The sequence below is a fragment of the Ctenopharyngodon idella genome, chromosome 19 (assembly GCF_019924925.1).
Source record: "Ctenopharyngodon idella isolate HZGC_01 chromosome 19, HZGC01, whole genome shotgun sequence".
Taxonomy (NCBI): domain Eukaryota; kingdom Metazoa; phylum Chordata; class Actinopteri; order Cypriniformes; family Xenocyprididae; genus Ctenopharyngodon; species Ctenopharyngodon idella.
In genome coordinates this window covers 14583624-14609664 of record NC_067238.1, presented here as the reverse complement: position 1 = coordinate 14609664, position 26041 = coordinate 14583624, and the positions used below count along the sequence as shown (strand labels likewise).

Here is a 26041-nt window from a genome sequence, read left to right as displayed (position 1 = left end):
AGGCCAGAAGACTTCTCATTGGTCCACATGCGGTTTCTGCCTTTCACCTATCTTGAGACTAATCCCTGGCCATAAAAATTCCTTAGAACCTTTTTGTGGTGTGTGTATATATATATATATATAGCAGTGGTGGCTGAAACGAGAGGCCACAAGAATCCATCCAAGCCCATTCATACCCGTTTTGAAACCTTAAAACTGATGTAAACTACAACACATCTATTTCATACTTAGAGAAATAAGTATTCTCAGTGACAGCTATTTGTAGTGCAACATCTTACACAAACTCAGATGTTAATGTATAAATGAATGCATGCATTCCATGTGTGTAGAACAACCAAATATATTCTGATGGTGGTTTGGAAAGTGAGAAATGCATTAGAAAAACTTTAAAGACAGCTTTCTAACTGTGTGCTTTAGATTATGCAAACGAGTTCAACAAGGGGAAAGAAGGGTGGGCCACACTGCCAGCAGCCAATCACAGCAATGGACAATAGCTGATACATTGTTCTGAGTCTCGGGTCTGTCCAGAGAGAGTGTAAACGATACAAACAACTTCTGACATTAACAGATACAATGTTCTCTGGCCTGTGAAGGAAAAGACATCAGATTCCACACGATCCACACGACTCCAGGGGGTTAATAAAGGCCTTCTGAAGCAAAGCTTTGGGGTTTTTCAATGAAAAATATTCATATTTAAAACTTTATAAACTATAACAACTGGCCATTGCGAGTCAAGTTCCTGCGGAAGAGTGACCTGTAGATTTAACGACTGCCTTAATTTGATTGATCCATCATGACACCCTGCTGCTTTAGTGGCTGGCAAAGCAGAAAAATACACAACTACAAAATGATTAAAAGAAACAAAAATCTTTTTTATTGAACATTTTTATTGAGGTCCCAAAAACCATCATCAACAATATTATGTAAACAATATTAATTAGGAAAATAATAAAAAAACAACAGCTCAAATATCCACAGCCCCCAGGGTTGAGCGGACAGTACGAGGGTGTGGATTCAAGCTAAGACGAGATATCATGTGCAATCAGGAATGTAGACATGGTGTGCGGAGCTCTGAGGACCGGAGTCTGCTGAGGGCTACTGCTGGACCTGCCAACAACACCACAGAGAAATCAGTTAACAAGAGCACAGATAAACCACACGACTGAAAGGAAAACAACAACGTCTGCAGCTCTGCATGTTGTCTATTTAAATGCACAGGCTTTTGATGACTAAAATTCAAGTGCCTAAAATATTGATGTGAAAGTCATTTTGTCCTGGAGCTGGTATATTTTTTCTGTACTTTGTCTATCATTTATGTATAAGGTAGATGTGGCACAGTGACACTGAGCTAGATTTAGACATAGCACAATATGTCAATGGCTTAATGGAAAAAAGACTAAGCTCCTGTGGTTTCACAGTGGATAAAAGGCATGACCTCTTGTTTTACTTTGAAAACACAACCTAATTCACAAAATGTCAAGTTTGTTTTTCCATGGTCAATTTAGAAAGTGAATAATTTCTTGGAAAACCTTAGAGGTTTCTCTTTTGCAGACTTAATATGTAACCCAGTGTATGGCTAACTGAATAGGGTAATAACAGCCTTGTATGGATCTATATTGGATTTACCATTTTATTAAGTTATTTTTCTAACTAACTTTATTTGTTTTATATATATATATAATACACACTTCCCAAATGCTTAAGAATCTATGAATGGATCATTATTACAGTGATTATTATGTTTCTAGCATGTTATGTTTGGCAACAGTTCTTCTAACACTAATTGATGGAGTGTGTAGCTTTTCATTTCTTAAACAACCATGTAGAACGACACATCATGGCCATATTCCAGGATGACAAAGCCAAGATTCATAAGGCTCAAACTGTGAAAGAATGGTTGGGAGGGAGAATGAAGAATCATTTTCACACATGAATTGGCACCTCTGAGTCAAAATACTACTGTACACTACAACAATATTCAGCATAACTCATACCAGTACAGGTATGCATTCACATACCTGCTGAGACTGTGTGTCTGGTCCTCTGCTTGCCAAACGGCTGAGAATGTTTCTTTCAGACATTTGCAGCCTCACGGCGACAGGTGGTATCCTGGCGATGGTCGCCGGGAGACGGGTGACATCTGCTTTCATGTCACTTAGCAACTCCTCTAGCTGTTTCAGTACTGTCAGAAACAAACACAAAAAGGTAGTGAGTGTCGTCTTCTGTAACGTATCACACGATGGAATTAAAAATGAAAATAACATGAGCTCATTATGTACCTTTATGTAGGACGGCATTGGCAGGTTTGTTTCCAGACATGGATTCCTTGCTCAGGTGCTGGTGGGATTCGGCCAGACACTCCACTTCACTGAAGCGTGTGTTGAGAGCCATGGAGGGGTGAGAGGGGTCTTCAGTCATGTTCAGATACGCAGCTCTGCGCAGCTGTTCTTCAATCACCAGAGCCTGCTCAAGCAACTACAGGACACATTGAAAAACTGTTACTAAACTGTAATTATGAGATTCCGATTGTAAAAAGCGTTCACATCCTCGTAGAACTCTTAATTACACCTTGTAAATTTGGAATTTTCGGACAGTTCTGACTTGTACCATGTGACAGCTGCAGATTCATTTAGGTGCTGATAGTGTTGCCATAGAAACGCATAATTCCGAGCCCGAGGATGTGAACAGAGTTGTCAGCTCGTAATTACAACGTGATGTGAACGCAGCATCTCTCATATATCTTGACTTGTATGCAACAAAAATAATTATTGAATCCTTTCATAATACCTTGAATCTCCTGGCCAAGAACTTGTTCTTGATCTCAAGGAAGTTTCCTCTGTTGATCTCTCCCTTAAAGGGTTCGTTAAGAATGGCGAATCTGACGTCATTCTGAATATCTTGCCAACGAGCATATCCATGTCTGAGACGGTGAGTCAAGGTAGATTTCATTTTCAGTGTTTCATTGAACACACCTAAATCACACTGACACGTGTACACGTCCACTGAAAGCAGCATTTTTTTTTTAAAGGATACTGTATTATGCCAGCAAGTAGCCAGTAGTCATGGCGACGATGCCAGATCTCATTGGTCTTCTTGGTGACAGTAGCGGCTCGCTCCTCATTCTGCCATAGGGAGTGCAATTCTGTGAGAGAGGAAAAAAAAAAAAAAAAAAAAGAATTTAGTACAAATGCACAAATTTATTTTTATTTACTTTATTTATTTATTTTATATATAATATACACTTCCTGGCCAAAGAAAAAAAGAAAAGAAAAGAAAAGAAAAAAAAAAGTCGATTTGGATTTAAATAGGCAAATGCTTAAGAGTCTATGACTGGATCATTATTGCTGTGATTATTTTTCTAGCATGTTATATGTTTGGCAACAGTCAACACAAAATTAGGATATTTTAGCAAAAAACGAAAAATTATGACCAATTTAATTCTGCATTTTTAGCAATTTATATTATATGTGTATATGTGTGTATATTATATATATTGTGTGTGTGTGTGTGTGTGTGTGTGTGTGTGTGTGTGTGTGTGTGTGTGTTATGCTTCAAGAAACAAAGCAACAAAAAAAATGTATAAAAATGTATTAATTAAAAAAAAAAAATTATATATATATATATATATATTTTGTAGATACTGGAATTCAGATCAAACAGTGCATTTCTGTAACAACAAAAGCGCTGATATTGTCCATTATTATCCATCTTTAAAATAATATACACAAATAAAAATATAAATATAAATAAAGCATAATTGTTAATAGTGAATGACTAGTAAAAATAAAATAAATGTTAAAGAGTAAAAATAAACATTTTCCATTGCATCTTCCAATATTCTCCATTACAGACATATTACGCATCTTGAAAATGATTTTAAAACAAATATTAAAAAAAAAATGAATATTAGTAGTGAATAGTAAAATTAAAATAAATAAGTTAATAAATAAATAAATAGGAGTTAAAATAAACCATATTTAAAATAAACAGATTAAAAATCTATAGCACTAAAAAAAAAAGAAAAAAAAAAGCAGCAACTCAAAAGTGCTGGTCACAGCAAAACAACACTAAAAGATGATAAAAGCATAAAGGTATTTTAAAAAGAATTGAAAATGAAGGAGAAAAATAATGGCTTAAAATGTATTACCCCAAAACAAACTTAATTCTTCAGAGCTTGTCCAGGTTCCACATTTTTTGGGTCATTGATGGCTTATTGTTTAAAGTCAGTACAAAACCTGAGCAGAATTTCTGAAATAAACACTCTTAACAGGAGATCTTACCAGTAAACCCTCCATCTGCAATGTTGAACATGAACCGTGTTTTGGCTTTCTTCCTCTCTTCAGCTAGTGCTGCCGCTGCGCTGTCTTTGGCACTTTCTCCGTTCGGCAGTTTTCCCGCTTCCTCCGTCTTACCAGATTCCTTCTCATCCTTCTGACCTGGAGCGAAACGAACGACACAAGTTAGTAAAGTGGGAGGGTGAGATCCAGAAACTACGTAATCATGTCACGTCCAGTCAGGTGGTACAGACCTTTCTTCTCATCTGTAACAGGTGTAGTGTCCATCTTCTCAGGTTCGTCGTCCTTCTTTTCACCTGAAAGGATGTATGAACAGAAATTAGCCACTGTATGGTTTTGTACAAAGTCGATTTTTGATCCAGTTCAACCTTAAAGTTTAATGGTTTGTAAATGCCATTTGTGTTCACCTTTGTTGTCTGAAGTTTCCTTCTCAGCCTCAGATCCTTTGGGCTTTGTGTCTTCGGTCTTATCATCAGCATCTCCAGACTTCCCTTTCTCCTCTTCTTTCTCAACTTGATTCCCATCAGTCTTATCTGCCTCTGAAGAGGATTCAGACGTCTTGTCCTTGTCCTTCTCCTCTTTGTCTTTTCCTTTCTCTTCAGAAGCAGAGGAAGCTTCATCATCTTCATCCGGAATAGCAATAACCTTTAGATGAAAAAAATAGAGATACCTCATTAATAATCACAATCATCTAGATCCAGACAGTTTGTTGTATAAGCGGAGACTCACTTCATTTTCTTTTTCACTGGCCTCCTTCTCTCCCTCTCCATTTTTCACCTTTTCTTTATCAGCATCTTTTCCACCATCTTCTGCTTTGGAAACACCATCTGTAGAACAAATATGTAAAAAGATTTATTATTTGGACTGCAATATTAGCAGCAATCAATTCACAAAAAAAGAAGATAGGAGAAATTTTAATGCCATGTCAGCAGCTGAGGCTATGGCAAGAGCTGTTGTACATTTTCTACCAGTTACCTAGTAGATGTATAAATACAATACAATAATATAAAACCAAACAATAAAAAAATAGAAAAATACAATAAATTAAATTTACACAAGATGTTTTACGTAGGATAAAAACCCTACAAGTCCTTAAAGTCAGCTTAAAACAGAAGTGTGCATGGATAAATCATTTATGTTAAATACTGTAATATTTCATTAAAAATAAGAATTGTCAATTTTTATTTCATTGTGGCTCTAAGAGATGAATAAAGAAGATGCATTAAGTTAGAACTTCACCTTTCAGCAGAGAAGCACATGCATCAGTCTAATCTAGAATGTCCTAAACAACATCTGGTGGACACCACTTCATCAAATCTTGTTTTGAAAGGGAAGGATAGATTTCTCATAAACGGGAAATAGATGTGTGAGCTCAGGAATGTAGTACCTGGAGCAGGAGTGTTCGGCTGAGTGTCCGCTGGAGTGCCAGTAGAGGGCGTTTTGCTGGGGGAGTCGGGCTGGCTGCCGGCAGTGGACGCGGTTTTATTCTCATTCAGCTCCATCATCCAGGGCATGGACCACTGACCGTTTACATGCTCAAACTCTTGCACCTGAAAACAGAAGTTATCCGGATTCCCACAATTACACAACTGCAAAAAATAGATTTTATCATTCACTTGGAATATTTCACATAATCTGTTTATGTAAACTCATTGGCTTTTGTGTTACAATTTAACTACTATAACGCATTACTAATTACCTTCTTTCGGATTAACGACATCACACCAATACGAGTAAGGACGTGTTGCCGTGACAGTCCCTCCCGAGGAACGCCATCAGCAAAGCTTTCAGCACCATCCGCACCAGGCTCACACAAATGCCGCATAAAGAGAGAGACGTAAGCCCTGAGAGACAGCAGAAACAGAGATTATATCCAGTTTATAGATCCTAACACACCAAAAAGGTATGAAAAGTTCATGGTTCGCTTACAGATAAATGTTTCAAAAGTCGCACAAATATAAAGTTCCTGTGATGTCTGTAAATACATAACCTAAAATACATAATTTTACGTAATACATGACCTAAAATACATAATTTTCTCCATTCATTAAATTTAAATGTAATAATTTAGCAAATATATATTCATATACACTATCGTTCAAAAGTTTGGGGTCAGAAAGATTAATAAAAAAAATTAAATGTTTTCTCTTCTGCATTTATTTGATCAAAAATACTGGAAAAACAGTAATAATGTAAATTAAAATAACTTTTCTATTTTAATATCCTGTGATGCACAGCTGAATTTTCAGCATCATTACTTCTTGCATTATTTGTAGCCAAAAATTCATATTAAATTTTTTGTCTGATAAATATTTGCAATACCTGGTTGCAACCTAAAAATACTTAGAGAACACCTAAAATTATTAAAAGTTACACCCATAACTTAAACTGATGACAAGGATGCATAGATTTTAACTTAAAAAAAACAAACAAAAAAAACAAACAGAAACACAAAAATCTGGTTTTTTCCCCGATTATTAAAATATTTGTAACCCAGATATTAATTTACTCACTTGAACTCCTTCTCTGATTTGCCTCGCAAGTCTCTGACCAGCCACTGGGTTGTGAAGGCGTCCTGAGGCGGCATCCCATAACGCATCACTGCGTTCAGGAAGGCCTTCCTCTGACGAGCATTGAAACCCAACACCTGTCAAATCAAAACAGTGTTTTAGTAAGTTCAACTCAAAAAACATGCGTTTAAGAAAACAAAAATTCCAGTTCATCCTGCACTCACCTCAATGTTGCCGCTCACTCTGGCCAGCAGGGGGGGCAGGGGTTTGTCTTTGTCGTTTCTGAGGCCTTTCCTGTTGGGTCGCCGTGAATTGGCTGCAAGCAGATTGCGAAATTGTGCTCAGAAAAAAAGGTGTAAAACATTTTACGCATTTCTAAATTCCCATCTTTGATTTTCTTCATGCTCATCTCACCTTCTGTTCGTTCGTCAAAGTCCTCGTCTCCTTCCTCTGAAGCAACGGAATAATCTGATTGGCCATCGGATTGATCATCCTGCCAGTCTGTAACAAAGCAAGAAATTTCATCAAAATGCCTCAAGTATGGTTTATAGTTTAGTTTTGATAAAGAAGAGTAGTAGTTTTGCCAAGCCTTACGTCGCTTACCTCGGTCCTCCTGAGAGCCGTCATTGTAGTTGACCTGTTTGCGGATTCGTTTGCCCTTGCCCAGATTACGAGCCAAATCCTCCTGCTGCTGCTCGTAATGGTGTCGGAGCAGCTTCTCCCAGTAATCTGGATCCACACTTTCCTCCTGCTTAATGATCTCCCTCTGAACTTCCTCTTCCTGAGGGAGAAGACAGGAAGCAGAGTGAATAAGAGCAAGATATGGCAAAAGTGAGATACATAAACATATTACTGAGGATATGCCAATGAGTCCGTATGGGACACGACTAAACCACAGCTTGATGTGTCATATCACTTGTGTCAACAAGGGCTGAATGATTCGGTGAAAAGATAAAATTGAACCTTTTCTGGTAAAAATTGTGAATGCCAGTTAAAATGTGATTAAAACAATAATTTTAATTATTATTATTACTTATAAAAAAATAAAAAATAAAAAATTATTACTATTGTAATACCTAACTAGTTACTATTATAATCTTACCTTTAAAATAAGGTATTAATATTGTAATATTTTAAATATTGTAATATGTAATCGAGAATTTAAGAAAAATATTTTTTACAGTATAACTAAAATTTCAAAACTAATTTAAGGCTGTTTTTAAACATTAAACCAAGTTATATTACTATTGTAATATTTCACTGTAATAATGTAAATATTTATTGTGTGTAAATACAATATGTAAATGTAAATATCACTAAATAATAGAGTATTTAAAATATAACAACAACTATTACTACTACTACTACTACTACTAAATAAAAATAAAGTATTACTATTACTATGTAATACCTTACTAATGTAATAATATTTTTTACCTTTAAAATAAAGGCATTAATATTGTAATTTTTTAATATTGTAAAAATAAAATAAGTATTTAAGAATTTTTTTACAGAATTAACTTGGTTTTATAAAAAGTACAAAACTAATATTTATGGCTGTTTTCATAAGTAAAATCAAGTTATTTTACTACTGTAATATTAAACTGTATAATAAAAAGAGTATTTAAAATATAATAATAATTTTACGAATGTGAGACCTTTAGCTTCTCTTTTGTTGATGGACTGTTTATAATCGTTTTTCATCAAGTTTGCAACTGTAAAGTCCTAGTGTCAACTGCTAGCCCACAGGTCCAACAACCCACAGTGCTCTTTATCGGCACTCACCGCTTCCTCCTCATCTTTGACCACATACTGAGCCACTTTGAAGGAGCTGAGATACTCGTTCATGCTCTGGATCTCTGTGTCATCTGTGGCGTCCTGGTTCCGATCCAGCAGCCGATCGATGGCTTTGTCATCATAGTGAATCACGCTGCTATCTTCTTCTTTGTTCTCTCCTTAAACAAACAACCAGTTTCACACATCTCAGTTTCTTAGGTGAGAAGCTGTACAAGTAAAGAGGTTTGTAATTCCAGCCACACCTTCTCCATCGTCCTTGAAGAGCTCCTCTGTACCAAATTTGAGAATGTCATCCAGCTCCTGTTTGGACATCGAACCGGTCTTTGAGCCCAATCCAGGACGCACAACCAAGTGAGTCAACATCATCTTCTTCTTGGCCACCTTGAGATTAAAAACAAAAAGACCAATCAGTTTAGATTCAAAAGAGAGTGTTGGCCAAAAAAAAAAAAATGAATTTCCCAGAAAGATAGGGTATACCTGAGTAATTCTCTCTTCTACAGAGGCTTTGGTCACAAAGCGGTAGATCATCACCTTCTTGTTTTGACCAATCCGGTGAGCTCTGCTAAAGGCCTACAAAAGAGAAAACAACAAGATTGTTGAAATTTAGTGGAAAAAAAGAAAACAAAAAGAAAAAAAAGAAAATGAGGATAACAAACCCAACAAAATCTAAATAAAACACACTCAAGTTTCAGATAGAGTCTGTTGCGGATACATGGTCTCACCTGAATGTCATTGTGAGGGTTCCAGTCCGAGTCGTAGATGATGACAGTGTCTGCAGTCGCCAGGTTGATACCCAGACCACCGGCTCTGGTCGACAGCAGGAAAGCAAACTGAGGAGCACCAGGAGCTAGAGTGAAAAAACAATTCATTATGACACTTGTGAATTAATTTCAGAAATGGAGTTGATACAGAGAACAAATGTATGGACCATATTAGTTACACATCAAGCAGCTGGTCTTACCATTAAAGCGATCAATGGCTTCCTGTCTCATGCCTCCTGTGATGCTTCCATCAATACGCTCATATTTGTAGCCCTCATTCTCCAGGAAGTCTTCCAGCAGGTCCAACATTTTGGTCATCTAGAGAAGAGGGACAAAACATCTCAAACTTCTGCTGTTTATCATGTGTTTTTGTCATTTTACAATTTTTTGTTTACATATTTATACCGTTCAAAAGTTGGGTCGGTATGATTTTTTAAAAATGTTTTTGCAAGAAGTTTCTTATGCTCACTAAGGCTTAATTTATTTGATCAAAAAATACAGTAAAAAACAGTAATATTGTGAAGTATTATTACATTTTAAAATACCTGTTTTCTATTAGAATATATTTTAAAATGAAATTTATACAATTATTAAATAAATACATAAATTGCTTGTTTACCTGAGAGAAGATGAGCACTCTGTGTCCACCATCCTTGAGTTTCCGCAGCATCTTCTGCAGTAGCAGCAGTTTGCCAGCAGCTTTAGTCAGGGCACTGCCCTCGTACATGCCATTGGGCAACTTGGCAGCTTCCTGTTTCACACAGCCAATCAGAGAACAGTGTCTTTTCAATTTACTTGCTTGTATCCTCAACTATCACATAATAGAACATATGTTATCGGTCTATATTAAAGGTATAGAAAGAGCAAAAAGTGAAGCGTACCATAGCAGCAACAGGGAAGAGATAAGGATGATTACAGCACTTCTTGAGGTCCATGACGACATTTAGCAGAGAAACCTGGTTTCCTCCGCCACGAGTGTTTAGAGCCTCAAAATTGCGGGTCAGGATGAACTTGTAATATTTCCTGGATTAACACATAAGGTTTAAAAAAACTCAGTCTCTACTAATCCTGTAACCTAGTTCTCAGTCCATACCTCATCACATACTCACTTTTGCATGGGGCTGAGCTCAACTCGGACGATGAGCTCTGTTTTGGAAGGCATGTGCTTGAACACATCTGCTTTGAGTCTCCTGAGCATGTGCGGTCCCAGCATGTCGTGAAGCTTTTTGATCTGGTCCTCCTTGGCGATATCAGCAAACTCCTCCAAGAAACCCTCAAGATTACTGCAAAATGGGAGATAAAGAGGGTCATTTATGTATTCAGATGCTCAGGGGACCACCAGAGGGAGCTAAAGGGGTTCATTTAAAAATGCACAAGAAAGCTTTTTTTTTTTCAAAAACAACTATATGGAGATTTTTAAGCATTCAATTATACTTCTTTACATCATGTCCTAAATCAGGTGAGTTGCGATAAGATTCCAGCGACTAGGACTATCTGTCCACACCAAACGCAAAGCGGCGTGACTACGAGATGCGACAAAATCAATCAAAAACCACAGCCAATCAGAAAAGCGTGTTGACGGGATCTCACGGCAAGTTCACGGCACCAAAGATTGAGCTTGATGGCACTCGGAAGGAAATTGATAAGTACATAATATTTACATGGTGTAATATTTTTTAATTTGATTATTAAAAATACATACCGAGTTACTGTCATAGAATACACTTGTTAGTCCACAGTTTGAACGTTCTTGTTTCGGTTTGTTTAATTTTTAAGATCTGAGGTGAATTATCCATTGTTGCTTTTAGTACAGCTACAAAGCTGGGAGCACTAAATGATATTCAAAGTTACGTTACATGCTTTTAACATTGTTTAACATTGTTGTTTCAGCCGTGATGTCGCAGAAAAATAGAAATTGTTTCTAAAATAGAATCGTTGCATGTCACCGTCGCGGCCAGTTAGGAAATCAAATAAACATACCTGAATCTCTCAGGTGTGAGGAAGTTGAGCAGATGGAAAAGCTCTTCTAAGTTGTTCTGTAGTGGAGTTCCGGTCAACAACAACTTATGCTGTAGTGGGTAATTGTTCAGCACCCTGAAAAACTGTACAACAAATACCACAGCTCAACATCAAAACATCATTAACCACATAATTTTAGTCAAATTAATGCCTAAAAATAAATATCCATGTTGGTCTCACCTTTGACTGGTTATTCTTCAGTCTGTGGGCCTCGTCAACAACCAAACAAGCCCAGTCGATGGAGCCCAGAACAGCCGTGTCAATAGTGATCAACTCATAGGAGGTCAACAGTACATGGAACTTTACGGAGGCTTCTTTCTGCACAATCATGAGGAAACAATTATTGATATATATATGAATTCAAGTGTCTTAAGATTCTTTAATGAAAAGCAGAGTTCTCCAGTCACTAACCTTCATCTTAGAGGGTTTCTTGCCACCACGGATGGCGTTGTTCTCAAACGAGAACTCGTTTTCTCTGATGACAGCCCTGCTGTCCTTGTCACCAACGTATGTGACAACATACATGTCCGGGGCCCACATCTCAAACTCTCGCTCCCAGTTAATGATGGTGGACAGAGGGGCACTCACCAGGAATGGACCCTTAGAATGACCCTGGAGAACGAGCACACTGGCGTTTAGGAAAGAGGATACGCTGTACAAAGGTAGTAACATTCAATGCTTCAGTGACCTTGCATTTTTCTATGCTTACAAAACATAAAATATACTACTTGGCAAGCAGTATATACTTTGCAGCCTTAGTGAACATGAGTGACTTTTTTCATTAAAGTAAACAAGAAAAAAAAAAAAATCATACCCACCCCAAAACTTTTAAAATAGTAGCGTGTATCTCTTCTTGGATTACAAGATTAACAAAGCATAATGCATTGAAATTCTTTGTTCAACTTTCTGGAAAGTTTTTTAAAAAACAGGACACCTCTTTATACAGTGAATAGAGGAAAACAGCAGTCTGCACGGTCTTTCCCAGACCCATCTCGTCTGCCAGGATGGTGTCGGTTCCCTGAGCCCATGAGAAGCGGAGCCAGTTGAGCCCCTCTAGCTGGTATGGATGCAACGTTCCGCCCGTAGAGTCCAGATACTCAGGCTGACGATCAAACTTAATAGTGGGCTACAGGAGAGTATTAAAAAAAAAAAGGGGTTTTAGCCATCAATAAATGGTAGACCTGGGTCTAATAGGTGCTGCCATTAGTGTGTTGGACCAACACAATGAAGCTCACTTACATCCACGACAGGGTTCTCTGGAGGCCGGTCCAGTTTTCGCACCTTCCCTTTGACCTTCAACTTCTTTCCTGGTTTACCTTCATCACCCATCATCAGCTCCCTTTAGGAAAGAAAAACGATGAATATGATGAACATGTGCAGTATTCTTGCACTTTCGGGTCTATGAACCTGCAGATTTATACTTAAATATCCTAAAATCAAAATTTGGTCACACTTTAGTTTAGGGTCCAATTCTCACTATTAACTACGACGTTTCTTATTAATAGTTAGTAAGGTAGTTATTAAGTTTAGGTATTGGGTAGAATATGATCATGCAGAATAAGGCAATAATATATGCTTTATAAGTACTAATAAACAGCTAATATCCTAGTAATATGTAAGCTAATAAGCAACTGGTTAATAGTGAGAATTGGACCCTAAACTAAAAATGTATTTCTTTATAAATTACACTGCCTTTAAATCACTTTTCATTCATACTGATGTAACCAAGACAAGGAACCAGTGTCATTGTTTAAAAATATTTCTGTTACTTAAAATCTTTGTATTTAAAACCTGAAATAAAATAAAATACAAATTTACAAACTTAAACTTATTTCAGTTACCTGTCATTTTCAATATGTTTAGTTTAAGTTGAAGCACTAAAATTAACTAGAAATAAATAAAAGCTAAAACTGAAAAAAAAAAAAAAAAAAAAAAAAAAAACACATTAATAAAAAGTATGTGTATAAATAATACTAAAAATATTAATCAACAATATCATAAACATCGTGACCTTGATGAATATTCTTGCCTATGTTTTTTCACATTATTGTGGAAGTTAAATGCCTTGCTGTTCCCTTTGGTCATTAACAGTAGTGTCCGTTCACATGTATACCTGTGGTTCCAGTACTGCAGTTTGTAGGCGTCAAACTCTGGTATATCCATATCCTCTGACTCCCAGGTAGACTGATCATACGTTACATCCCTCCACTTGATAAGGTAGTGACAGTTATTCTTCTTATCCACACTACAAGCAATAAAACAACAGGTACGGCATGAGCCATGAAATTGATCCAAAGTGATTCAATCTAAAGTTCTTGAGCTCATCTCACCTATGGTTCAGGATACGGTGAATCATCATCCACTCCATCTTGATGCCGAATCGGTAGTATTTCTCCTCCATCTGAGCGTAGGTGGGGTCTTTCTTCTTTCTCTTTTCACTTTTTTCCTCTTCTCCCTCAACGCCGAAGTCTATGGGCGGGGGCTCGTCCATGTCGTTCTTGCGCTGGTAGTTTCTAAACATCACCTGACAGTGCATCTCCAGCTAGAGAGAGCAAGAGATGTTGCGAGCCAAAGTTAGGGCCAAGCAAACTAATCAAGTGTGAATTCAGCCTAAATCTGGATTCAAAATGACACATTATGATAATACATACATCACCGGTGGTAGTGTGGCATATTATATATATATATTATATATATATATATATATATATATACACACACACACACGTGTGGCACATATCTCAGAGGTCGCGTTAACCGAATTTTTTTTTTTTTTTAGCAGTGATGGAAAAAATCTGAAGCCCGTCCGTCATTTTGACAGAATACTGAGGCTGATGTAGCTTGTAAATGTAATTCCCACCCGTCCAGTTGGTGGTGAGTGCGCTCCAGTGTGTCTGCAGAGTGCGAGTTCAGTCTCCAGAATAAAATGATGTGTTTGATTACACACAGGTGAGCACCCAGTTTAAGTCCATTTTATAATAATAAAGTTATAATACTTATACTTACATAATTAAGTTTCTAATCCAGTTTGTTTTGTTTTAAATAGTCCGTTTTGTTATTTTCTTGCTGACTATCAAGTTTATGGTCAACGAATGGCTTTTCTGAGGTATAATGTTACATGACATTGTTTGCAACACTGACTGAACTGACGATTTCGGTAAGCTACTGTGTCTTTCAACACTTTTTCTGATTTTCATTCATTTCATTCTGTAAAGAGGAAAGGATGATCGTGTTCACTCACGATCCGTGACAAGTGTTCAAGATGAAAACTGGAAAGTGACGCAGTCTTTGTTCAACTTTCTTTTCATAGTATAAATAAATGCATAGCCTAGGCCTATTTACTTATCCTGTAAATTCGTGAATAAAAATGAAAATGTGGACGAAATCAGAAGCTATTAAATGTCTTATCTTTAAAATATAGAAATTAAAATGACGGGTAATAATTGATTATGATGGATTTTTTACTGTCCGTCAAAAGTGCGAAAGTCTAACACAACCTCTGATAGAGAGATTATATATATATATATATATATATATAAAAAACCAACCAACCCCCCCTCCCCCGGACCCCACCACCGGCGGTTGTTGGTGATTTCCCACGCGGTAGTAAAAAATTGCCACCGTCACAGCCCTAGCAAATTCAAATAAATAATGTGCTCTAAATTGTGGATTTTGCTCTTAAATGATACATAAAATATTTATAACATTTTTTTTAAATATTAAGATGACACTGTAAAGCCATTTTATGCACTTTAAGACCAAAATAAGACCAAGTAGCTCATACCTGTAGCTCGGAAACCCAGGAGCAGTGCCAGTAAGACATATTCTGCCATTTAACAAAGAACTCCCTCTCAGGGCGACCAGCCAATGGTGTGGGGTCAGGTGCATCGGCTGGGAGGTCAGTAGGCCGGGCCACAGGAGTCGGGGGAGGAGGTTCACTCCAACGCCAGGTCAGAATCTTCTGCACCTTACCTTTCATAGTAGGACACTGGAGAGAAAAAAAAAGGCATAAAATATTTAATTATACAAGTAGGCTATTTGTATGTTATCCGAGTCCCCAACATGCATTTTTTGTCACATTCATGATAAATCAACTAATTGATCAGCTGATTAAGATATTTCCAGGTGTGACCCCTGACCTTTAAGCCCATTTATAAATTCTAACGCGCTTGACTCACAGTGCAGCGAGGACAGATCCATTCTCCGTTGGGAATCTCGGGCAGGGGTGGGTTAAGGCAGTGGATGTGGTACGATGAGGGGCAGGAGTCACAGCACAGCAGCTCTCCGCCATCCTTACACACTCTGCAGAACTCCATGTGATGGTCATCCTCTTCCGCCTCGCCTCCCACCTCGTTATCGTCCTCGCCGTCTGACGCATCCTCACGAGCCTCCCACTGGATGCCCATCTTCTCCTGAAAGAAGAAGAGATGGTTTAATTAAACAGAGCGCAAGGGCTTGACAATGCTCTTTGGACATCTTACAGGGGGCAGACGCTGCAGTTTTAGATTGAACTCATGTGGAGATGTAAAGTTGGTTCACTCACACAATGTGGGCAGCTCCAGGTGCCCTCCGGTGCCTTCTCCATATCAGGGTCCAAGCAGACCATGTGATAGGCTCGTGGACAGGTGTCACAGAGAATGATCTCTCCTCCCTGCTGACAGACCTCACAGTAATCCTGATGATCCGTCTCATAGCCATCACCATCATCATCTCCTAGCAGAGAAAGAGAGAGAATGGATGAACGACTGATAGTATAGCCCTATGATTATGAAAAAAAGGAACACAATCATGGAATCCAGTTATAAAAATGAAATTTACAGTATAATGTGTAATGGCACAGAATTTGGGATGAATAAATCAAAAGTAGGGCTGTTCACTTAATCAAATCGTGATACGAACTAGTGTCTGTGAACATTAAAGGGTAAAAAGACTGTTATTTAAATATCAAGTCTGCAGGTTCTGCATTTCTCTATGTGAATGAGCAGTGCAGTTTAACCATTAAAATTGAATTGAATTGAAAAAAAAAAAAAAGATTTCATAGGGCCAAAGATAGCATTTTCATATTTAGGGGAGGATCTCATGCTAATTTCACTCTGGGCTTATCCAAATATTCCTGATGGTTTTAACATATACAAAAGACATTTTCCAAATCGGTTGTCTCACAAATGCAGCAAAAACAAGAAAATCTCTGGTTCCTTAAGTTGTTCTCAAAAGGAAAATGTGTTTTCAGAGAAAATGTGTTTTAATGGGCCTGATTAAGCCTAAAAGTTTGCCTAAATGTTCACAAGCACCAAGACAGAGAATAAGACCCTCACCCTTTTTCGTCTTCTTTTTGGGCTTCTTCTTCGCACTGCTGCGACTACTGCGGCTATTTGATCCATTTGAAACGGACACACTGTTCATACTGCCATCGTCAAAGTCACTATCCACGTCAACATCATCCTCTTCACTCTATATAAAAAAATAAATAAAAAAAAGAGGTTGAAATGTAAAGAAATAGAAGCAGAGAAAAATATTCTGTTCTTCAGTTCATAAGTGACCAGACAATTACTTAGATGTCATTAGCGAGGCGCTACGTCTAAAATTAGAGCCAGGAAGAAAAAGAAAAAAAAAAGAAAAAAAAAAGCGTTGCTTATGAAAAGAGGTTAAAGGATGCTAAAGAAATGAGAACAAAAAAGTAGAACTGAGGGTCTTACAGATGAGCGTTTCCTCTTGCTGTTGAAGCCTCCTAGTTTGATCTTCAGAGGAGCAACCTTTTTGGTCTTCACCTTCTTCTCCTGAGGTTTGGGAGCAGGTTTGGACTTCTTGCGTGCATTGGGACCTAAAATGCGCAGGAATTAGCATAATTTTTCCATGATGCAAGCGAAACATTAGCAGCTAGGAACTCATAAATCACAAATAAACCCTAATAGCATGTGGAAATCATCTGAAATGCATCTTGTTTAATTAGAAGCGCTATAATTGTGTTTAAGCAGTAGTGTTGTCAAAAATATTGATATTTCGAAATGTATCGATACTGAAATATCTGAAACAATTCCAATACTAGTGCCAAAATTAGCTCTCTTTCGCAGCTTATTATGGATCCCGGCGTGCGTCAGGTTTTAAAGGGACAGCAGCCTAATAAACGTGTCGCTCTCTTCTTTTTCAAGGTATCGTATCGAAGTAAGAAATTCAAGTATCGTGACAACAATAATAAGCAAGCAGCATTCAATATACACTACTTTTTAAAAGTTTGGGGTCAGTAAGAATTTATGGAAATTAGTAGACTTAAAATGTAATGAATTTAATTGATCAAACGTGATAGAAATCTTTTGTTACATTGTAGAAGTCTTAACTATTTCAAGCAAATGCCATTCTTTTGAACTTTATATTCATCAAAAATCCTGATGTAAAGAAAAAAAAAAAAATAAAAAAATGTATCATGGTTTCCATAAAAATATTAAGCAGCCTAACTGTTTTCAACATTGATAAGCAGAAATGTTTCTTGAGCAGCAAATCAGCATATTAGAATGATTTCTGAAGTATCATGTGACACTGAAGACTGGAGAATGCATTTTTCCTGTATTTCTGATCAAATAAATGCAACCTTGGTAAGCATAAAGAGACTTATTTAAAAACATGAAAACAAATATTACTGACCCCAAAATTTTGAACATCTTAAATTTGCATTCACATATATTCAAATTTATTTCATACATTTATCTTTTTATTTTTTCCCTGAAGTTCAGGTTTTCTGCACCAAAGGCAATACACAGCTCATGTTTGACCCCTTTTGCAAGTGAAATGAGCAACAGCGTTTTGCTGTCGGGTCGAATAAGTTTTAACTGCCCCATTCTTCAATAACAGCTTCTCAGAAACCATTAAAATGTGATGATCACAATTTAAAAACAATCTACGGTGAAACAAGCTTCATAGAACAATGAACTTAATGGAAAAATCAAGGAAGCCATTATTCCTCAACACCGCAAAAAAACAGCTGCTGAATGTTTATAGTAATAACACTGTCCAGATGAAAATGCACTAATCAAATAAACATCTCAGCTGGGACAAACAGCTGTTGTAGCAGGCAGTCACTCACATGGTAGAAGAACAATTATAATTACACAAACAACAAAAAAAGAAACAACCTTGCACTCACCCTTGCCCTCTTTTGTCTTGGCCTTGCGTAAGGGAGCTGCTGGTGTGGACTCTGCACTGACTTGGGCTGCAGGTGCAGCGGCTGGAGTTTCTGCCGCTGTTTCAACAGATGCTGCGGCACTAGCGGCCGCCAGGGCCGTGGTGGCAGCAGCTGAGCCCCGGAGAGGATTGTTAGTGCTGAACTCCCGCCACTTTGCTCCCAGAACCATCATCATCTTGGAAACGGCGATTTTGGGGTTCTTTGCAGCAATCAGAGGCCTGTGAGATTGCAAAATTGGAGGAAATCTCTTTACATACTGATGATTTTGCTGCCGTCATTACAAACAACATGTTCCCGACCTGCAGCTATTAACATCATGCAGTGCTCCAAACAATTAAGCTGCAGTCACATTTACCGTTGTTCAGCAAATTTTCGAAGGCAAAATCCAGTAATTTCAATAGGAATCCACAAAATCTGCAATTTCTAGTGAGGATGAAAGATTTTGACATAGATTTTGCATTGTGTTCAAGTTGGTCAAGCAAATTCATCACACTGACCAACAGTTGTTGACCAAAGCTGCTTGGTTTGAAAGAGACTTGCGATCTGTGCTTCATTCATTGCTACACTAGTAATGGATGATGGACCTTTTTTGCTGTCCGACATTTCGATAATGTGACCGCAACTTTTTTTCAGAGTAGATGCCATGTTTATTATGATGATCATATGTTTTAAGTCAGGACATAACTCTTCTAATTTGTTAGCAAATTAAAAAGCAGCAGTTAAAGTCAGCATGAAACGAGTAGCGATTGTCTTTTCTTCCCTATTATTACATATTTCTGATTGAAACGGCTTCTCAAATGTGAAAAAAAAAAATGTAGGGTGGGACTAATTCCCCCATTGGGAAGAATTTTCCATTTTGATTTCACTTTAAAGTCACCATGAAATCAAATTTGACAATTTTTTTTTTTTTTTTATGGAATATGACTATTTATTATAAATGATTTGTCTGAGCAAAATCACTTTTTTTAAATTCATGTGGCTCATAATCAAAAGAATTTCCCCTCCCTCTTGCAGTGACCTCTCTCCTCTTCCATGATGACATGTTTATTTGCGTGAGGGCAGGACAACCCGTCGCTCACATGTAGGGAAACTCCAATCAGAAGCAGACTACTCTCCTTAATCATCATGAGAAAAAACAGCCTATAATGGTAAAAATCTACTCTCTCATTTTTTTTGTAATTCCCATAAATCAAAAGCAGTCTCTTCAAATGAGCTGATTCAGATTCACCCCTACAATGACATTGTAGGGAGAAGCCCTGCCCACAGCTGAGTCACTGAGGACATTGTGGTTAAGCTTTATTTTCGAAGGAAATATCCCAAAGTATTATACGTACAGTACGGTAAAGTATTATACATTTGCGCCAGCCTGTTTCACCTACGAGGGTCTTTTCAACTCAAAAATGTTGATTCTGAAAGATGGGTCAATACCAACGCTTCGTGCGCAAACTTCAGATCCAGACAAAGTAAGCATCACACGTCACATGAGTCCTTCCAAATTGTCTTTCTGAAAGAGTATGTCTAATGTTGCTGAAGCTACCATTGTCTGTTTTCACTGATGCTGCACTCACATGCTTTCAGAATTATCGTAAATACGAGTTTCCTAGTTAAACATAACTAATGCTGAATACCACTACTGACAGTTCCTACATTTTCAGACAGTGCGTGAGATTGTATTATTTTGTTGTTGCCGGTATGCCGGAGAATGAACTGTGCACTCCTATTCTATGATGCAAGGTAAATCAAGACCTGAGTGACCAATCCAATACAAGCCCGCTCCAGCTGTAAAACAGTGTCCGATTGGTCTTGACACATCATCCCTACCCACCATACCAGAGATCCAGTTTTCATTGGTTGAATTTTTAAATGACGTTGGAATGGTGACGCGACCAAATCCCGGAAGCCCTATAGCTTTAGCCAAGCAGCATGTCATGTCACTCCATGAGGATTTTCTCAAGATCTATACATCATGGTTATGTTGTGTGTTGGCTCGTTTGAATCGAGACAAACTGCTCTACATAAAGATGTGTGATTTACTATGGTTTACTAATGTTTCTCGAAGTTACAAAGCAGAACATGGCAAAAAAAAAAAAAACTCAACTGTTTACTATTCACATCAGCGGCCACTTTTTACCTCATCAAATTGCGATCGGTTCATGAGATTGGCCAAATTCAGTGACTCCCGATCGAATCGTAGAATGTGATTATCGGCGATCGATCTGAGCATCCTTACTCACATGACATCACGGCAATAGCAAACCAAAACAACCCAACAATCCAAATAGTTCCTGATGGACAAAATCAAACCCTCCCCTAGATTTTTTCTTGTTTGAGAAGCCATTTCACTGGGATATAAGTCACAAGAAAAGACTATTGTAACTTCCGTTTCATGCCAACTTTAAGATAAAGATTCACGTACAATTTCTCTTATTTGTATTCTGGTTAATGCACTCATACCTGACAAACTGGCTGAAGGCTTTGTAGTTGGTCAGAGTTCTATAGTCTTCCTCAGAGAAGACATGATCAATGTCCTCCATACCCCAGGTATCCAAAAGCTGAGAGGAACTTTTTGGCTCCTTAAAATCAGTTTAAAACTTATGAGCGATTTGATTTATATTTACTTTATCATAGTTAATTTAGCTGTCAAATCTCATATGAACTCACAGAATCATCATCATCCTCATCTTCCTCTTCCTCAGGTTCCCTCCGTTTGGAGGCTGCTGAGTTTCTGTCAGCACCAGAGCTGCTTCTTTTCTTGTCCTTTGCGGTGCTGGCTCTTTTCTTCTTTTTCCTGCCTGGTGTGTAGTCACTACCCTCGCTTTCTGAGCGGTCTTCTTCACCATCATCCAGATCTGGCCCTTCCCCTGGCTCCGGAGAACTGATGCCGATATCCTGGAGGACATAAAGGACATATTTTAATCACTTCTGGAGGCTGGTAAAATGATCTATAGTAGTTAATTTATCAAAACAAGATTTTAGGATACATTTTATTTGAATGTTCAAAGGTTTGGGGCCAGTGAAACATTTAATTGATCAAATGAAGACAATGATAATGAAGACATATAACTTACAAAAGTTTCTATTTTAAATAAAAGCTGTTCTTTTCAAAGAATCCTGAAAAATAAATGTATCATGGTTTCTGAAGGATCATGTGACACTGAAGACTGGAGTAATGATGCTGAAAATTCAGATTTGCATCACAGGAATAAATTACATTTTACAATATATTCAAATAGAAAACAGTTGTTTCAAATTGTAATAATATTTCACAATATTGCTGTTTTTACTGTATTTTTGATCGAATAAACACGTTCTGCTTTGTAACTTCACGAAACATTAGTAAACCATAGTAAATCGCACATCCTTATTTAGGGCAGGTTGTCGCGATTTAAATGAGCCCACACAGAACACGGAGTGACATGACATGCTGCTTGGCTAAAGATATGGGGCTTCCGGGATACGATTGTGTCGTTTGAAAGTTCAACTAATGGAAACTAGATCTCGGGTATGGTGTGTCGAGATCAAATGGACACTGTTTTACAGCTGGAGCTGGTTTGGTCAGCTTGGCCTGGATTGGTTTGATGGCTCAGATTGACAGGTCTTGACTTACCGTGCGTTTTTTATCAAAAGTTTTTGGACTTGATAAAAAGCCTATCTGGTTTTGTTCCCGAATGCCATAACTTTTGATTGCTTTGAGATATTAACACAAAATTTGGCCCAGATGCAGTTGACATGACTGTAAACAAGCCCAAACTCGATTTTATGACCCGTCATTTATACTGTCTAACAGTCATCATGTCAAGCATTACTTTTTCTGGGGTTTTCTCAGTAGTGTTGCAACATAAGAACTTCCAAAAATGATCATAAATGAGCCATGTACTTGATGATATTTATTTTTTTTGTAGCGTCACTAAAATTAAACCATTACTTTTAAGTATGCCACTTGAAATCACATGAAATCATTAAAAATGTCTTCAGAGTGTTAAGGGGTTAAGTGACCATCAACAGAAAGCTTACATATCGCTTACATAAAGCTTGAATGATCGGGATCGGCTGCTGAAAAAACTGATCGGAGCATCCCTACTTCCCAGTTCTCATGCAAACAAAGGTATCATCCAAGTCGTGCATGAGCTCGCTTTTATTTATAGTTCTTTTAACAATCAATTACGACGCTGCAGAAATCGGTTTGCGATCTTTAAATTTAATGACTCAGCTTGTCTTACAAGATAAATCCAGTTACTTTATATTGTGTTCAGTATTTTAAACAAAATAAAAAGAACACTTGAGCAGTTAGACTAGAATCAGATTTTGCAGCACAAATTACATTTTGTCAATTGGATGTTAGACTACATGGCTGTGTTCCTACAGAAAGTCTTTTGAACACAACAGGTGTAGTTATCATTAATGAAGCAGTTGGATCGGGATTCGGTAGCTAAAAAAAAAAAAATGGAATTATGTACCTTTGATATTACCAGTCATTAGGACATGTTATCCCATTTACAATGGCAGCTAAATTGCTCTGTTTCTCATTAAGACACTGTGGGGGAGGTTTCTAATCCATAACATAAGGAAAGTGAATACTGCATTCTCCAAGGATATTGCACACAAACAATATCCACACACACTCACAAAAAAGGCCATTACCTCTCTGCGGGAGCGATTTCTCTTGCTGCCTTTGCTCTCACGGCTACTTTTTTTGGCTTTTTTCTTCTTTTTAACCTTTGGGGCATCATTCTCTGACAACTCCTCATCCAGGTCATCGTCGTCTGTGGAACAAGCACACATCAAATCAACTTGCTATTTTTAATAAATGAATCTCCATGATTTTTTTCCTTGACTTTTTATAGAGATTGCACCGAGTGCAATATCTACTCAATTTAATATTTTGGACATAAATATTTAGTTGAAAATTTAGTCTGTATATTTAATATGTATATTCACTTTAAAAATTTCCACAACTTTCTGATTTTCCTCATTTTCAGGCCTAGAAAAATTTTTAAAAATAAAATCCATGAGACTGAGAATCCTGCAGTCGAAGAGATGCTCAGGTCTATTCAATCATCAATGCTGTTCGTTGACATTTACATTTAATATAATAATAGGACAGCAATAGATCAGTCATCTACAAATCTATTTTAAGTCATTTGATCTGGGCTGGTTGAAAATCATCTGGGGCACTATATGTTGAGACGCTGTCGATTAAAGCTCATTACAGTTTCAATAACACTGCGATACAGGAAGTATTAAATGACAGAAAAATCACTGATATAAGTGAGCTGAACATTTAATCAGATACAATATATAGGTTATTTTTGGTAACAATTGCAAATACTGAATCTGAGGAAATGTAATTTCTCTGTTTAGGGAAGTCACACAACACTGTTGCTATTATTATTCTGTCAGTCCTTGCCTAAGTTTTTCCATGGATGGCAGTAATATAAGATATTAATGGACTTGCCTCATATTTCATTATGAAAAACAATATACTTGCTTTTCTCCAGATACCACAGTATATTAATATAAGTCTCTTTGACTAAGAGCACGAAACATACTAAATTATGCACACACAAAACATTTGAAATTATAATTCCCTTCCTGAAATGGTCAAATTAATCTTAGAATCTGTATTATATGGTTAATAAGGGGAAAAAAAAAAAAATACACCGAGCATTTTTCTCCATTCAAAACATTGAACGCCCGGGCAAAGCCCCCCTTCAACCATTTCCCTGAAAAACTAGCGTCACATCCGATTCCTGCACACGCTGATGTGCAAAATCAAAATACTAAACTGAAAATCGATGTTTATAGTTATTTCACAAGCAGAAAAAGCACATTTTTGAACTTGAACACTACAGGCCGACGGCGCGCGAACAGTGAGAGCGCGAGGACACTGAAAATCCTCACGCGTCAAACTCGCACGCGACTGTTACCGGTAGGCCTCGAAGCACCGATGCCGGTACAGTAACAACATAACACATAAAATATTACTATAAGCCCATCACTACTGCTCAATAAGCACTCCAAGATGCTCAAATGAACGTAATGTGCCATGTTTGACTAATATGAAGACATATTATTTGAGTGTGAAGACAAAAATAACAGGTAAGTCGACGGCTAGCCGCGTAAAAAAACCGGCAACACAAAGCGCTGACTAAAAAAACTGCAAGGGGGTGATAAAATGCAATGGTATACAACTACATAAGGTGATTTACCCATTAAAATGATATTTATAGTTTCATGGTTTATAAGAAATGAAATATCTACAGTCAGTTCCCGCTAGTAGTTTCGTTAGCCAACTAGCCGCTGGTTCATCGAATAAATGAAGTTTCACACCAATAAACTCCAACTGAGAACATAAAATACGTCACAAATAATCCGTTTAAACATTTAATGCATCTACCTTTCATCCACATATGCAATAAACAAAACCAACTGCGACCACACCGAAGTTGACCCGCATCAGTAAATGTACATATTTTACCTTGCATCATAGACCGAGGTTCAAAATCGTCTCTATCGTCTTCACTGCCGGACATATTGTTGACTACACCAGCTAGAGAGGATTGTGAACACTTGTATGCCGATTTTCGCCTCCTCTGGTGCCTTCCTGAAGCCGGGGGAGGCAGAAAATAAAAGAACAATACAAACGGAAGTTAATACTCACGGTAGCATGGTGATCATAGTGGTCACTCCATGCCTAAAAAATCAGAAAAGCATGCAAATATATATAATAATGGTGGACAAATACCCTTTTGGTTTTATGCAAGTGAAAAAAAGCGTCAATAAACTTTTAAAATACGCGGTTAAAACAAGTTTTGGATATTTAATAGGCAAATGGGGCATGATGTGAGTGAGGCATTAGCTAAGCAGGCTAGGGATGCTAACCTGCAAAGTCTCCATAACTTTTAAGGTTCCTTTAATTTTACATGCATTAAAATATGTCAAAATTAGTATGATTTATAAAAACCCATTATTAGAATTAATCTAATGCAATTTTAGAAAGTATACTCACAAAACTTGATCTATTTCCTTTTTCAAACAAACAGCTAATGCAATTTAAGATGTCCCCACGTTGTATTGGCTCCTTTTCATCAACACTTAAATACAATTTGTAATATCCCTAATGATTAAGTAGTGAAAGTGTATCCAGATTATCTTTTTTCTCAGCTGTAGGATGCACACAACGTCGCAGTTTCTCCTTCTGCCACTTACACCCTTTGCATAGACACAAAGAGATCAGGGGCCAGACATCCCATAATAATCTCCCTCCCCATATTCACACATACACATACATACAGACATTCACCCTTCCCCCCACCGCATAGTTACCTTGCAACATACAGACCATAATAACCCCCCCCCCCCCCCCAACAACTAAAGACAGACCCTCTCTTCCCCATTCCACCGTGCCCTTAGCAACAGTTACCATGGAAACAGCCACCCCTCCCACCCCAGTTAACATCCCATAATAATAAACATAGTCAC

At 37.5% G+C, this 26041-nt stretch overlaps 1 protein-coding gene across 2 annotated transcripts; it reads right to left on the bottom strand.

Moving 5' to 3' along the window:
- Positions 1 to 851: 851 nt before the first annotated feature.
- Positions 852 to 25809, bottom strand: chd4a (chromodomain helicase DNA binding protein 4a). Of its 2 annotated transcripts, none has more exons than XM_051873201.1 (41): positions 25569 to 25809; positions 25038 to 25163; positions 23201 to 23322; positions 21221 to 21448; positions 21014 to 21132; positions 18521 to 18777; positions 17079 to 17203; positions 16698 to 16833; positions 15926 to 16095; positions 15561 to 15794; positions 15167 to 15370; positions 13713 to 13924; positions 13496 to 13627; positions 12622 to 12721; positions 12317 to 12508; positions 11794 to 11994; positions 11563 to 11700; positions 11344 to 11465; positions 10473 to 10646; positions 10245 to 10386; positions 9983 to 10114; positions 9564 to 9681; positions 9325 to 9449; positions 9080 to 9172; positions 8845 to 8983; positions 8591 to 8760; positions 7400 to 7586; positions 7220 to 7306; positions 7030 to 7121; positions 6809 to 6942; positions 5995 to 6139; positions 5683 to 5845; positions 5025 to 5122; positions 4703 to 4940; positions 4529 to 4591; positions 4281 to 4436; positions 3034 to 3142; positions 2788 to 2920; positions 2280 to 2475; positions 2019 to 2182; positions 852 to 1107 (listed from the first exon to the last, which is right to left on the bottom strand). In XM_051873201.1, the coding sequence occupies exons 2-41, from the start codon at positions 25090 to 25092 to the stop codon at positions 1096 to 1098; spliced, it is 5817 nt and encodes a 1938-aa protein (XP_051729161.1). In that variant the 5' UTR covers positions 25093 to 25163; positions 25569 to 25809; the 3' UTR covers positions 852 to 1095. The 2 variants fall into 2 exon arrangements, with proteins under 2 accessions (XP_051729161.1, XP_051729162.1); XM_051873202.1 differs by having other exon boundaries at positions 7409 to 7586.
- Between the last annotated feature and the right edge of the window lie 232 nt (positions 25810 to 26041).

What these genes read in the sequence shown, in the direction of transcription:
- chd4a (XM_051873201.1), bottom strand. Translation starts at nt 25,092, where the DNA reads ATGTCCGGCAGTGAAGACGATAGAGACGATTTTGAACCTCGGTCTATG. An exon ending in CAAAAAGAAGACGAAAAAGG is followed by an intron (nt 16,096 to 16,697) that starts GTGAGGGTCTTA and finishes TTTCTCTGCTAG; the next exon opens with GAGATGATGATGGTGATGGC. An exon ending in TGAAGAATAACCAGTCAAAG is followed by an intron (nt 11,466 to 11,562) that starts GTGAGACCAACA and finishes TTTGTTGTACAG; the next exon opens with TTTTTCAGGGTGCTGAACAA.